Source organism: Cervus canadensis, chromosome 3 (assembly GCF_019320065.1).
Source record: "Cervus canadensis isolate Bull #8, Minnesota chromosome 3, ASM1932006v1, whole genome shotgun sequence".
Lineage (NCBI taxonomy): Eukaryota > Metazoa > Chordata > Mammalia > Artiodactyla > Cervidae > Cervus > Cervus canadensis.
Window position 1 is genome coordinate 63,679,382 of NC_057388.1, and position 13,620 is coordinate 63,693,001.

The 13,620-nt window shown below is 39.6% G+C and overlaps 1 protein-coding gene across 4 annotated transcripts in view; it reads right to left on the minus strand.

Moving 5' to 3' along the window:
• Positions 1-13,620, minus strand: part of CREB5 (cAMP responsive element binding protein 5) — a 431,120-nt gene that overhangs the window by 97,603 nt on the left and 319,897 nt on the right. For all 4 annotated transcript variants that reach the window (XM_043463321.1, XM_043463320.1, XM_043463319.1 and 1 more), the window contains 2 exons: positions 9,588-9,714; positions 3,315-3,425 (listed from right to left, as the gene is read on the minus strand). In XM_043463321.1, coding sequence (XP_043319256.1) covers positions 3,315-3,425; positions 9,588-9,714 — 238 coding nt within the window. The remainder of the gene's footprint in view (positions 1-3,314; positions 3,426-9,587; positions 9,715-13,620) is intronic.

A 13,620-nucleotide genomic window follows, 5' to 3' on the forward strand; every position in this document is an offset into this window, starting at 1 on the left:
GATAGAATTGGTCTAATTCTCATAAATATGAATGAGCACAAATCTACAGAACTGAGAGCACCACATCTACATCATTACAGAACCACGCACACCCAGCAGAGGCTGGAAACAGGACCCCAGTCTGGTTTGCATTTCTTACCTGTTCTGTCTCCTTCTTCCTTCCCTTTCTCTCTGCTCATCCCCCTCCTTCTCTCCCTTTCCCCTTTGAGTGTTAAAACTGTCTGCCAGATATCCAGTGAAAATTTCCTTCTAGCAGACCTTGTTTTCATGAAAGACACCCGCTGATCCTAGGAATCTGGGAGGAAGAGCCTACCATCCTGTGTAGTTAGAAAGGTGGGATGCTCTCACACCTCTGAATCTGCTCTGACCCCGACAAAATCCAGTATGCACATAACCACTTGCACTATTGTGAAGCCATGTGTTTGTTGGCTTAATTCTTCAGAAGAAAGATCCGTAACACTAAATTATCATTCGCCAGACTTATGATAAAATCAGCTTGAACAGATGTGACTACAGTTCACTGAAGTGCATGGCTTGATACTAATACACATTAAATCAAAAGAAGAACACGTGTGATTTCAATTTAGGATGTTGCAGATTAATGCACTGGGGAGTTTACTAGGGAAACTGGTTTGCTTTCTCCCACAGGAGAAATGACCCATTCAGGGCAAGGAGAATGGATGCATTCTATCGAACAATCAGTTATCAGCTTCTAACAAAGCTGTACATGGAAAGCAATCCTGCCTTACGCTTCTGTCCACCTCCAGGACCTCTGAGTTTCACCAGGGATTCAGGACGATGACATCTGTCAGTGGCCAAAGGGGACTGTAAAATGGACCCCCTGGCCCCAGGAGAAGAGGTCGCAGCCTTGTGGGGTGGGCAATACCTCCCACGCGGCTCTCTGGTCGCTCGTGTGCTCTGAGCACACACCCCACAGAGTGCCTTCCTCACAATAGCCCATGTGTGACCTCTGGAAAAGTCCTTGAAAACAGTGAAGCAAGAGTCTTAGTTGAAATCTGGAATCCATTCCAGCTTTTACACAGGAAGAAAATTAGGCATAGAACAACAAAGCCCATAGTTCTGAGAAACCTGTGGAGGCTCTGGCTGACATTAATATCGTGGAAGATTTTTTTTTTTCTTTTCTACTTTGTATTTCACAAAAACTTTTCGTCTAAGCAACCCAAACCTGCTAGAAAATATTGTACAGTCAGTAGGTAACAGTAACTAGTTTCTCCAGTGAATAAAGTGAGCAGAAATCAGAATAGGGATGCTGAGTAATGTATTAAAAGTCATTTACTTAACGTTTTTCCAAGCTACTAGGTAAATGCTATTCTTCCAAAATATAAGTGGCCAATATTACAATTTTTCCCTTTGGATGAACAGGAATCCAAATTTGTATTGGCAATAACGGGGTTAGGGGTGGGAGTCTGGAGCAGAGGGAAAAGCTGTATCAACTCCATGATACAGTTCATTTGCCCAGACATCATGGATCTGGAAATATTCATTCACTTAGAACATGAATCAGCAGAGGAGTATGCCTGCTCAAAATTTAACTTGACAAACATTTGCAGGGTAACACTATTTTTATAAGCACAGCCCAATTCCCTTTTGTCTCCTGCTGCTATTATTCACTATTAACCTGCCCTATCATATGTTCTTATTTCATACATATAAATAACTGTAAATCTGGACTCCCTTTGGAAGCATTTTCTTTCTTTGCCAGCAAGAAGAGGGATAGGACACTTCTGAGTCGAACGGTGGCATACAGTCCAGGAAAATTCAACTGGCAGGGAAATTTCATTTGGAATTGTGTTTTAGAATCTCCTTCAAGTTTGTCTGGTGGGGTCTCTCAAAAGAGATACAGACCCTGAACTCAACTAGATGATTCAGTAATAATCCGGCTGGAGTAGCATTTAATGCTTTAGACCCAGAACACTTATTCATACACATGAATAACTTAATTTTGTTTCTTTCTTAAGTACCTTCACAGTTCATTTTTTATTTTCCTCTAAAAAAATGTAAATGGCATTACTCTGGTCTCCAAAACACATGCCAGTTTGGATTTTACCCTGCCAGCAATTATTTGGTTTGGCTCAGCAGGGCTTGAGTTGAAAAAATATTTGCCGATTCCAAAAAGATTTAACGAGCTTTGCTGAAGATGCTGGTGCCATTTGGCATGTCACAGGGACTGTGGCCCAGCAAAGAGACCTCTCCCAACCACAGACTTTATGCGCCCGGGGTAGCCAACACTGGGAGTTCAGTTGCTTCCTTGGGTTAAGAAGGTGCAAGTCAAATGAGAGAAATTTCCAAGAGAAAGTGACCAAAGCCAGCGTCCAAAACACTTGCTGCCATTAAAGACAAAGTCCCTGGGTTTTGATGGCTAATTTTCAGAGATGTCAATAACATCCTCACCTCAGCCTTCCGACACGGTCCCTATGCTGTCACACAGCAAACCAAAAAAATTTCTAACTTCTAGCAAAAGCTATCTTTACCCAATATCAGATACAAAAAATTTGCTGCTATGTATTCTGTTGGCATCTGACACCTTACCAACTGTGGTGTCAGAATGTATATAAAAACTGAATTATTCCTTCAAGTAATTTTGCTAAATGTAATGAGTAAGTTGACCTTATATGGCCAAGACCAACAGGCATTGCTTTTATTAGTATTTAGTAGGATATAAATACATGAATCTATCACCTTGATTGGAAAGAATGACTTCAGTGCACATCAATCTCATATGTTAAAAGTCACTAAATGTCACCTGAAATCGCACATTTCAATGTGAACTGCAGTTACCCCATGAGAAAACAAGACTCTGGTCTTTTCAAATCAATGTCACATCTGATGACTATAACACAAAAAATGAAAATATTTTCATACTACTTGTGTGCTTAAAAATTACATCTGTTTTGGTGGCTATGGGGACAGGAAGAGTGGCACTGAAATGGTGAGTACCTTGAAGGAGAGAAACTCTGGATTGTTTTTGTTAATTTCAGTTCCTGAACAAATATACACATATTTGGGTGTATCCCACCTCAACTCTTATGGATCTCCCCAAACTCCTAAAAGTCCCTTTCACTAAGGCCACACACTGATCCAGTGCTTGTTACATGAGCATCCCACGCCAAGGTTCAGTAACTAATAGCCTCAAAAAGAGGGCCAAGTTCTGCACTGCTTTTCCACAGAAAGACCTATTCATTGAAAACAAAGACGGAGCCATCTACCTCATTTAACTGGAGTTTGGAAGTCAGAGCAGAAATCAAAAGAAAAAGTCATGCAGTAAGAAAAGGATGATTATAATTGTTATTTACCATCTTAGCTTCTGAATGCATTGGCTGGACTTGGGGAGAAGCACAGGGGTTGCTGAGATTTGGACCTTGCATTCCCAGGAGGTTGGAGTTCACTGACATTTGTCTCTCCATCTAAGAGAAAGGAAAGTAACAGAATCAGAAGTCTGAGAAAGGCAGTTGAGATCATAGACAAAGCTGCATTTCTCTTTCAAATGAACTGTGTAGAATTTCTGTGAATAAATCCAGGGAAAACCTGCGGTTTGGTAAAGGGTAAGCAAGGTACTCCTAAGTCTTGAACTCAGGCACAGCAAAGAATCATCCAAAGCCTCGTGTTCTAGAGAATAAGCCCAATGCCAAAGAGAATGACATTGTGATGGGAAATCATTTCCAAACAAAAGCAGACAATACTTCCACAAAAGCATGCAACACGTCCACAAAGCGTTCACTTTGTGAACACTCTGAATACTGCTCATCAAGTTTATTTTCATAGCTGCTGCTGCTGCTAAGTCGCTTCAGTCATGTCCAAATCTGTGCAACCCCATAGACAGCAGCCCACCAAGCTCCATCATCCCTGAGATTCTCCAGGCAAGAACACTGGAGTGGGTTGCCATTTCCTTCTCCAATGCATGAAAGTGAAAAGTGAAAGTGAAGTCACTCAGTCGTGTCTGACTCTTAGCGATCCCGTGGACTGCAGCCTACCAGGCTCCTCTGTCCATAGGATTTTCCATTTCATAGCTATAAAGAGAATAACACATGCTTAGAAAAATGCTGGAAGGATATAGAATATATCAAATGGTTATCTCAAGTTATCTGTGGCTTTTGTGTTCTCCTCAACTTTTATACTGCAATGTGAATCATTTTAGCAGTAAGAAAAAATTCATTTTAAAAGCCACCCTCTTAAAGATGATGTGTCTTTCTGTCACTCTAACTCATGACCACCATCAAAATGGTCCAGCAGAGGTATTTGAGATGCTCCTCCTGGCACATCTTCTCTTCCCTGTTAACCTTGTCTGACTCTATACAGTGGCAGTTTTAGGCCTCACAGAAGGGTTAGAGCTCTGGAAGGTAAAGAAAGCAGTGTGGGTACTGAAGACATGTGATCAACACCCCCCACTGTCCTGCTGGCCTGTCCTTGTGTCTAGAATTAACATTTGATTATCAATATCTGAATTGAGTTCTGGCTTTTGTTTCCAGGGTGTCCCTGTTAAAAAATGAATATAGTAAAAAAAATCTCTATTTCAGTCAGAAAGACTGTGTCTAACAAACATTTTCCATTTAGCAGAATGACTGAAGCGACTTAGCAGCAGCAGCAGCAGCAGCAGCAGAAAACTAACACTTTTTGAAGAACAGGAATAATGCAAGTGTACTTAATACTGAAATCATATGGAAAATAATTAGACTTTCCTCAAGAGAGAAATAGTTTCTTCAATGCAAAAGTTTTTCCATTTGCCAAAGGATGAAAATGGAAATAATGGTCAGAAATTTTAGGGAACCAGGTTTCTGCTCAAAGTTAGCCCAGGTAGTCTTAGAAAACAGAGTTCCTTATCAAAGGAGCTCATCAAACAGTGGAGGATAGAAACCTCACAGATAAGAGTTGAGAGTAATAGTTGAACAAAATGACCCTTTGAGGTCCCTTCCATTGTTGAGATGATCACTGCAATTTCTGCTGTGTGACCCCAAGGGTGGGGTTGTTATTAGGATACCAATGACCAATGTGTGGATGAGCAGAGTACTCACTAAAAGCCTTGTCATGAATGATTGGGGCACACTTCCTATCATGTCACAGTGAAGTACCATCAGCCATACCTTAGCCAGAATTAGTTTATCAGTTATCTAGCAGTGTATGGCTTTGTGAAACTGTTGCAAAAGGAGCTATTTAATGATGGTGAACTTTCTAGACCACTCTAGAAAAACCTTTTGCACACACCAGTTCAGCAAAATAAAATAGAGTTGTCCCTCAATATTCCCCAGGGATTGGTTCCAGGACCACCCCTCCCCCCCACGACATTAAATTCCAAGGTGCCCAAGTCTCATAAAAAGGGCATAGTAATTGCATAAAACTTATACACACCCTTCCCTATACTTTAAATCATCTCTAGATCCCCTAAAACACCTAATACAATGTAAATACTTTGCAAATCCAAACGATGTTTTTTGGAATTGTCTGGAATTAATACATATATATATATATATTTTTTTTTTTTTTTCAATCTATGGTTGGTTGAATCTGCAGATGTGGAACCCACAGGTATGGAAAGCTGGCTGCATTCACTCTCATATTTCCCTAAATATTCAAGCAGCCTGGGTATTCTAATTTTTAAAATTATTTTTTAAATCATGGTAAAATATACATAACCTAAAAGTTACCAGTTTAACTCTTTTTAAGTGTACAGTTCAGTGCCATTAAGTACATTTGTGTACTTGAATTGTTAAGTCATGGAGATTTCTCTAAAAAATGCTTATTACTTATAACTTCCACTTTCCAGAGGCTGGGGGGTAGGAGAGTGGGATTAGCATTTGACCCTTTATTCCAATTAGTGACCTTCTCCCAAAGAGAAATAAAGTCCAAAGGAGTTTCTGCTTTCAGTTTTCGGAAGGAGGATTGTTCAGAAGGACACATGATTGTCCAGGGTTTTCCATCATGCTTTGGAGCCACCATTTTACAAAGAAGTGAGAGTAGCCTGCTTTCTGCCTCTGGATTCAGAGTCAGCCATGCTGCCTACTTTTTGGAAAAGTTACAGGCTATGTCTGTTTCTACCTTATGACTCACAAATTAAACAGAATACTAAAAACAGGCTGGTTTCTCTATCTTAAAAAAATTGCATTTTTCCACCTAAGTAATTATATGGGGTTACCAAGAGCCTCTTCAAAACAACTATTTGGTGCTTTGTGCTAATAAACGCTCTGCCTATGAGTGTGGCTTTAATGAGTGGACTAGAATGAAGAGGTCAGAAGACGGGAGTGGCTTTGCTGAATACTAAGCAATACTGAGCACTGTACGTAAAATATCCAGATAAAGGATATCATCTTTTTTGAGCTTCTTCTTTTCCCTTGAAATAAGTTAGAAAATAGGAGCCAAAAATGTCTGCAATCCACTGGGCCTTTGTAATCATAAATGGGTGCTTATATTCCCAAATAATTTCAGCTTTTGACTATCAAGATCAGAAATCCCGACCCAGTGAACTCCTGGAAGGCAATGACTATTTTCTCCTTCACCACATTTTCAGCATCTAGCACAGAGCTTGGCCCTAAGAAGGAGCTCAACAAAAGTTTACAAAATAAATGAATGAATGAACAGATTCATCATTTATTTCAGACCTAGGGCTTTGTGAAATATGTAGCCTAACAACATGTACCACAAAACAATTAAGAATCTCAGCTTCACCTACAGATATAAAATAATCTTTTACACCAGGGGACATAAGAACTCCACAGAAAGTCCATGCTTGACAAGCTAAAATATAGCGCAAGGGCTGGCAACTTGATAATGTGGAAGAAAGGGCCCAGATTTCTAGGGCCTAAAACTCTTAGTATGTGCTTTTAGATACCTTGCATTTATTTTCATTAGTTACATTAGTGTCACTCCAGATCATGGTTTCCCAATCTTGGCACTACTGACATTTTGAGCCAAATAATTCTTTGTCCTGGTAACTGTCCTATGCATTGTACAATGTTTAGCATTCCCGACCTCAACCCACTAGATGCCCATAGCACTTTCCCCAAGTTGTGACAATGAATAGTATCTTCAGTTATTGCCAAACATCCATATGTCTTTGGAAGACAAAACTGATTCCAGTTAAGAATCACCACTCTAGATGGACACTATTTTCATGATAGCTGTACACATCACTGACATGGGTTTGAACTTCTGACTCCATTATCTACACTGGCTCTTTACCATGTACCTGATCCTTTGCTTCTATTCTGAAGCAACAACATTTTTAAAAAATTTCAAGTACATGACTTCGCTGTTAAAACTTTAAAGACTCTTTTTCTGTTCTACTCTTCTATTGTGCAATTAAGCTGTACAATGAAGTGATATGGTGGAAACCAGGGCCAGGCACCCTTTTCTCTGGGTCTTTGCAGCCTAAATGCCCCACCTTTGCCCCTGGGAATGGTACACAGTTTATTCAAATGGGGAAAAAAGGTCACTGCAGTGACATTTTTCTGGACAATGCATAGAATTTCTGAAAGGAAATGATTTTAAATGAGAAGGATTTAAAGCCTGGATGAAAACGGCTTGTGGTAGAAGTCTCTTGTAATTAGTGAGGTGGAATGAAATCCAGGATTGCAGTATGGTGGTGCTGCTTTCCTTTATCCAAAATGTTTAAGGTGGGAAGACCCAGAGGGATGGGATGGGGAGGGAGGCGGGAGGGGCTATCGGGATGGGGAACACATACATGTAAATCCATGGCTGATTCATGTCAATGTATGGCAAAAACCACTACAATATTGTAAAGTAATTAGCCTCCAACTAATAAAAATAAATGGAAAAAAAATAGCCAAATAAATAAAAAGTCAAGCTCAGCTCTATTATGAAAGAAAAAAAAAATGTTTAAGGTGAGTGAGGCAGGTAGTCAGCCAGCTCACCTGTGCTTCTGACAAAATTTTGCAAAGAATCTTTCTAGCCTGAACTACCTGACACTTACAGTGGGAAGACCTAAGTCTCTAGAATTGGGCCATCAAGCCTTTATCTATCTCCCTGCTTCCAGATAAACGAGCATATTCCTCATTCTGGGATGATCTGGGCTGCAAAACATGAGGAGAGATGCGTATCCTGTCACTTGTAACTTGTAACATTTCCGTTACAAGCTGTGTGACATTAGACAAATCCCTCCAAAGTCGTACTCCTCAGCTTTCCATTGGTAAAGTAAGTATATTGATAATGACTGCAATCATATTCCCATAGGACTGCTGTGAGAACAAAATGAAATAGCAAATGTAGACAGTTCCTTAGAATGCTAAAAACATTCTGCAAAATATTCCCCATATTCTTGTGGGAGGTTTTTAATTGAATTGTCATATCACCTCTAGGGCTTTTGAGAACCCTTGTGGCCCTGAAAATGGTAACACTATGCACTGAGGCACAATGCCAGGGAGGATGAAGATGTCCACAGTGGGGATCCCATGGCAGGAGAGCTGGTTAGCTCTAAAACAGTCTGAATCTTCGTTCTGTGTGAGTCTATTGTTTTCAGGGAGGTGTAGTGTAATAACTTGGAAGTCAGACCACCGAGATCTAAAACTCGATTCTGTCACTCACTTGCTCTTATTGATGCTGCAACTGAAGTGCCAACACTTTGGCCACCTGATGCAAAGAGCTGACTCACTGGAAAAGGCCCTGATGCTGGGAAAGATTGAGGGTGAGAGGAGAAGGGGGTCACAGAGGATGAGATGGTTGGATGGCATCACTGACTCAATGGACATGAGTTTGAGCAAACTCAGGGAGATAGTGAAGGACAGGGAAACCCGGCGTGCTGCAGTTCATGGGGTCACAAAGAATCGGACACAACTTAATGAATGAACAATAAGCTCTTACTGACTTAGTCACTTAACCAAGTTTCAGGCTCTTGTGCCTTGGTTTCTTCTTCTGCAAAGTAGGGTAAGAACAGTGCATACCTCAGAGGTTTGTTGTGAGAGTGATAGGAGAGAACGTATGGATCACGTAGTGGTTGAGAGAGAACCTCTAGGTTTGAAACTCAATGGCTCTGCTTCTCAGCCAACCTCACTTCCTGCCTTACTTTCTTCATTCAAAAATGGGGATGGTAATAGTACGTACCTGAGAGGGTTGTTTCACAGGTTAATGAAGTGGTTAGAGAGTGATCGGCACAAGGTCAGCATTCAGTAAATGCTGCTAGCATTATTAATAAAACATAATATGCATGCATACATGTTAGCACTTATTATATACCATGAATTATTATTGTTATTATTGTCATGATCACTCTGAGTCCCAGCTAGACCGCTCACTGGCAATTTAAGGACACTATATGCAGCCCAAGCTGTAGACTTTGGAGTAATCATACACTCCTATGTCCCTGGACAAATCCCATTCCCTGAGTATTACAAACTCACTTGTCACCAGCAAGAAGATGAAACCATGCCTCATTATGGAAGCACTGAAGGATGGAGAAGCCAGCAAGATGACCAAGGATACACAACTAGGCACTTAGAGCAAACTGGCACCCAGCTCAACTCTCCATCCATAAGAAGCTCTTTTCTTGCCCATCAGCTAGGATCTGCACACTTTCTGTACTTTTCCAAATGGGGCAAGCCTCAGCAGAAAGAAGCACTTACTGGCATCAAGACGGCGGAAGAGCCCGGCATTGTAGGGTTGGGCAGGGTCCCAGGCATGGAGGCTGGCATGGGCTGTCTCTGTCTGTTGTGAAGATGGAGCAGAGAAGATAGAGAGCCTGGGACAGGCCTGGGAACAAAAAAAAAAAAGAAAAGAAAAGAAAAAATAGCAAACATTATTCCTGATACTCTAGGCAGGGGATTCACTGCCAGTTTTTCAAGTCCAGAACCAGTGGGGACAACACCATTACATGAGCAGCAGATCAGATTCCCTGATGGGAACCACATAATTGAGGATATTAGGGAAATAATAACAAATAAAATACAAGCCTGGCTTCCTTTGCTGCTTCCTAGTTAATACATCAAATTCCACTTCATTTCCTGACCTCTGTTATCTAACTGATATTCAATAGACAACAAGCCAGTAAATCTCCTACAACCCTTGCATCTTAGGAAAGAGAAGGGACCTGGTAGTGAAATCCTGCATGTTTACTCTGAGGTCTCTGCCCTCTGGAGGATCTTAGAGCCTGAGATCTGTGTACATTTGTTTTATAACATTCTCCCATACTTCTGCCTGGAAGCCTGCCTGGCTTTCCTCTGGATATACTTTCACTATTTGGATTTGCAGAGCCAACTTCATTCATAATTTCCCAATAGAAATCTGTTTTGACTTTTTCATAATTCTCCACTTTGAGTGGGAAAAAAACACAAAGCCAGGTCACAAACCAAAGTAGCTAGGTCGCGGTTCGCAAGATGCAACAAGTCTTTCTTGGGGCGAGTCTGGGGCCCAGCCCCCAATTACTGACCCCTCATTTTGTAATAACTCAAGGTGTTAGACTCTTTGACAGAAATTGATTTCAGCCTGATCTGCAGGTCTTGGGTAAGCTTTCCTTGGGGGAGTACATAGTTCTTCTGCTTCAATTTGCCAGAAAAAATTTTAAGAGCCTTAAATTGATTTAATGAGCCAGGGAATGTGGGGCTGAGGGAAAAGGGGAATTATTTGTGTTTATTAAAAATGGCAAACAAATAACCTCCTTGGCTCAATTCTCAATCTCCTGATGCTCTTACTCTGGGGAGCCATATAAATGTCAAACCATTGAAGTAATGACTTAACAAGCAAAACAAACAAATAAACAAACACCCCTCAGAACCTCTGAGTCTTCCATGTTACAGCATCTTATCCTGAATGCCATGATAGAAAAACAGTGCTTCCCAAATTGATGTATTTTCTTAAAAAAAAAAAAAAAAAATCTCTTGAGCTAAGAGCTGGGTAAAGATTGCAGAGAGATGTTCTCTGAAGGGCAAAGCCTTCCTGTGTTTCAGGGAAGGACAGCGTGACGAACCTCTTCTTCGGAGCGCATGTGCCTCCCATGGGTGACTCACACAGCCTGAACTGGGGGAGAGAATGCCAAGATATTCTTCCTTCACATTGCTGTTACGATTCCAGAGAAGATTAAGTTTTCCATTCTTTTCGTCTGAAATCTCCCTTGGAAACACAGCTAGCTATCACAGTCACACATATCATAGAAGGATTAGTCCTAAGTTAGTCCTAGATTTATATGTTTAGGAAGTTGTGTGTATGAAAATATAAGAAAATATAAAAGTTTTACACAGAGTTTATGGAGATGTACACAAATTACAACCAGTTCTATTAACAGGATGGGTGTGAGTGGTTACATAGATAGGCTAAGGTGAGAAGCTTGTAACAATGACATGGGTGTTTTCTGAAAAGCAAATGAAGTACTGTGGATACTTCTTGACATGTACACTGGGGACCTCTGTAGCACAGATGCACAGTAAGGGTTAGTAAGGCCTCTGACGGCCCTTCAGCTTTTATAAGTCTAGGAAATGGCTGCTTCAATTGCTCCAAATTTCTATAGTTGTAATATCACTGGGTCTTAAAGTCTCTGATACTCAGAGTTCAAGTCAGAGAAGTATAAAATGCTGCTTGATCAACAGACAACTTTTGTTTTATATTCTCCAGTTTTAATGTTTTGTTTGGGACCTTTGCTAAAAAGAAAACAGCTATATATCAAATTATAGCATGTTTAATAATGGTCACTTCTTCTAAGTACAAGATTAATAATCTGAACTCCCCAGTTTCATAATGAGACCCTACAGATAGTTAAATATATATCCATCCATTCATTTAAAAATATCCAGATAGATAGATATAGATATCTATATACATGGATACATATCATACATAAATCTATATATACATACATACAGTCTTCAACCATATATCTGCCCCTCTAGTCACCAGGGTAAGAATTTGAGCATAGACAGTTAGGGCTACTTGAAAACCGTTATCAAAAACAACTAAAAATATTTGATTATGTTGATGTGAAGTATCATCCTTATAAGTAAGGGCAACATATTATCATCATTTACATTTTGTTTCCAACATATTAATGATAATCCTGGTTATCAGCTTTTATTGATGGTCTGTTTTTTAAAGAAATCAATTAAACAACTTAATGGTGATGAAAATGAATATGCAAAAGCAGTTAAATTTAAAACAAGTTTTCATTCTTCTCCCAAACTATGGGAAACTCCCAGTTGTATAGAATAATTGGGAAATAGTATGTTTCATTTAATTCAGTGTTTTTATTATGTCAGTTATTTCCACACCATGCATAAATCTCCTAGATTTTTAAATATTAAATATTCCTTCATTAATTAAGAAAAATTTTCAGGGTACAAGGTTCCCCTGGGACTATAATTACCAAAGATACCAGTCAGACAAATTGGCAAAGTACAGTGGAAGGGAAAATGATTGTTTGGGAAGCCTGTATGTTTGAATTCTGCATAATTTTGAATTACTGTTTTACACAGATTCTGTAAGTAACTTCCCCAACCCCACCGACAAAACCAATAGAATTTCCTAGACTTCTTACATAGGCTTTTAAAACTAAAGAAACTGCAACAGCAACGAGAAAAACCCCTATGCCTACCCAATCACTAGCTATGCAAAGGCCTAGAATGAGTTAATTATGTAGCTTGGCCTGAGAAATAATCATTTGTCCAGAATATTTAGATGACTGAAGCAAAAGTGGTATTGGAATACTTGCATTGCTTAAGTCCCTTCATACATATAAAAATAGTTATTATTTAATACAGTCATGAAATTTTTATATTGCACTTATACATTGCTTCATGTTTTTCTAAATATTTTCACCTTCATGGGACTTGAAACAATGCGATGTGGTAGGTAGGTCCTATTACTCCCATGTTACTCAGGAGTAAGATGAATTCAGAAACATTTAAGTTTGCCCAAGGTCATATGGGTCATGAAAAAAAGTATGACTTACACTCAACTTACAATAGAGGGCTTCCTCCATCACACCTTGATGCCTCCCATAACTAAGGTATTATTGATTTTTTTATACTAAAATAAATCCATGGCCCATTTCCTTTGATATTCACACTGCTCCCTGAACTTTCCAGTGAAGTAGTAAAATTATGCTAACATGAGAAGTCACTCATCCATGTGAAATTTTGTTTTATTCCTTTAAAAAAAAAAACTTCCCAAACAACGCATCAGCAAGTCTCTGAAAATAAGATGGCAAATTGTGGTAAAGTTGTGAAAACAAAGACTCAACAGTTTTGCTCCAGTGCAGGCTTGTTGCCATGAGCTAATAATTCTAGACTTTGAGCAAGCCGAGCCTCCTTTTTAATAAGCATATGCCTCTAGGTAAAGAATTTCTACTAAAAATTATTGAGGCATGGAACAAGGTAAGATGTGTGAGCTCATGTTGGATTGTTCAATTATGAAACTGAGTCCTGTAGCATTAAGAGTTTTCCAACTTGACAGATTATTCCTCTTTTATACACTTGTATAAACATACTGCTTACGGTTGAAATCTATGTAAAATTTTCTTTCAATTAAGATGTCAGGGATGACAGACTGTTTTCATTGTCCTTAGCAGAATGATAGGTACCACAGCAAGAGATTTCTGTACTTGTTTTTCCCTCCAAAGGATGTTATCCAGTCTAGGAGTGTCAGTAAAGTCTGCTGGTCTTCCCTGCCCTT